This window comes from Manacus vitellinus, unplaced genomic scaffold, assembly GCF_001715985.3.
Source record: "Manacus vitellinus isolate BGI_N305 unplaced genomic scaffold, ASM171598v3 scaffold_47_pilon, whole genome shotgun sequence".
Taxonomy (NCBI): domain Eukaryota; kingdom Metazoa; phylum Chordata; class Aves; order Passeriformes; family Pipridae; genus Manacus; species Manacus vitellinus.
Genome location: NW_021940585.1, coordinates 4,692,440 through 4,693,644, shown reverse-complemented (window position 1 = coordinate 4,693,644; position 1,205 = coordinate 4,692,440). Strand labels below are relative to the sequence as shown.

The 1,205-nt window shown below is 65.5% G+C and overlaps 1 protein-coding gene across 1 annotated transcript in view; it reads right to left on the bottom strand.

The window, feature by feature from the left end:
- The window catches only part of LRRN2 (leucine rich repeat neuronal 2), a 6,699-nt gene extending 6,088 nt beyond the window's left edge, over positions 1-611 (bottom strand). The window contains exon 1 of the mRNA XM_018079587.3: positions 3-611. Coding sequence (XP_017935076.3) covers positions 3-508 — 506 coding nt within the window. The 5' untranslated portion in view covers positions 509-611. The remainder of the gene's footprint in view (positions 1-2) is intronic.
- Positions 612-1,205: the final 594 nt, after the last annotated feature.

The following is a 1,205-nucleotide window of genomic DNA, read 5'->3' as shown; positions in this document are numbered from 1 at the left end:
GCAGGCGCAGGAGCCCGCCCAGGCCGGCGAAGGCGCGGGGGGCGATGCTGCGGAGCTGGTTGTGGTTCAGGTACAGCTCCTGCAGGTTGCCCAGCCCGGGGAAGCTGCTGTCGGGCAGCTCGGACAGCTGGTTCTCCTCCAGGTGCAGGCTGAGCAGCTGGGGCATGTCCTGGAGCCCCAAGTCCCGGACGTGGGAGAAGCTGTTCTGCGACAGGTCCAGCTCCGAGAGGTTCCTCAGGTAGTCCAGCTCGCTCTGCTCCAGCCTGGCGATGTTGTTGCTCTGCAGGAGCAGGGTCTGGGTGCCCTCGGGCAGGTCCCGGGGCACAGAGGAGATGAACAGGTCGTTGCAGTCCACCGTGGCCGCCTCCCGGTACACGGAGCGGGGCGTGTACCAGGGCCGGATCTGGCACACGCACTGAGGGGGGCACCTCACCCTCCAGGGCACCGTGGGCATGGCAGCGGCGGCCACCACGCACAGCAGCAGGGAGCTGGTCTGCAGGCAGCTCATCTTGGGCCCTGGGAGCAGCTCCTGCCGGGCGGGAAAGGCTCAGAGGGCGCAGCCGGGTGGGAACAGCCCCCGAGGGAGGAGATGCTCCATGGGAGCCCCCGGAACCGTCCGGCTGTGCCCCCTCCCCTCCAAACCCACAGCAGGGAACACCAGGGCTGGCACCTCCTCGGTCAGAGCTTCAGCTCTTCCTCCTCCCCAGGGGATTCATTTCTGCATCTTCCCGGCTCCTCCTCAAGGTCGTTCCTGGAAGACAACAGGTCGTGTGAGGGGAGGACTCTCGTGCTTGGGAAGGATCAGGGAGAACAAACAGGACAGAGGGGCAAAGACCTGAGTGCAAGCACAGGCTCCTGAACCCCCTCTGAGCTGGGTGCAGCCCCAGCCTTGCCCCTTGCCTTGGCCCCTTTCCAGGGCAGAGGGGTCGGGGTTCCTCGTTGGGGTGTTCCCTGAGGGACTGGGGTGGGTTTGAGCCCCCCCAGCACCTCCTGCCCCTCTCCCCATCCAGCCCCGGGGTCCAGAGGAGCAGGATCCAGCCCCCAGGCCCCCTTTGTTTCCCGGCTTTGCTCCAGCCCTCCTGCCCCACGCTGACACCAATCAAACCAAGCCCCAAAGCTTCTCCCGCTTAAAAGACTCTCACGCAGCAGGAAAAACATTAAAAAGCCGTCGGAGTGGGAAAAGAAAGTTGCTCCCCCAGCAACTC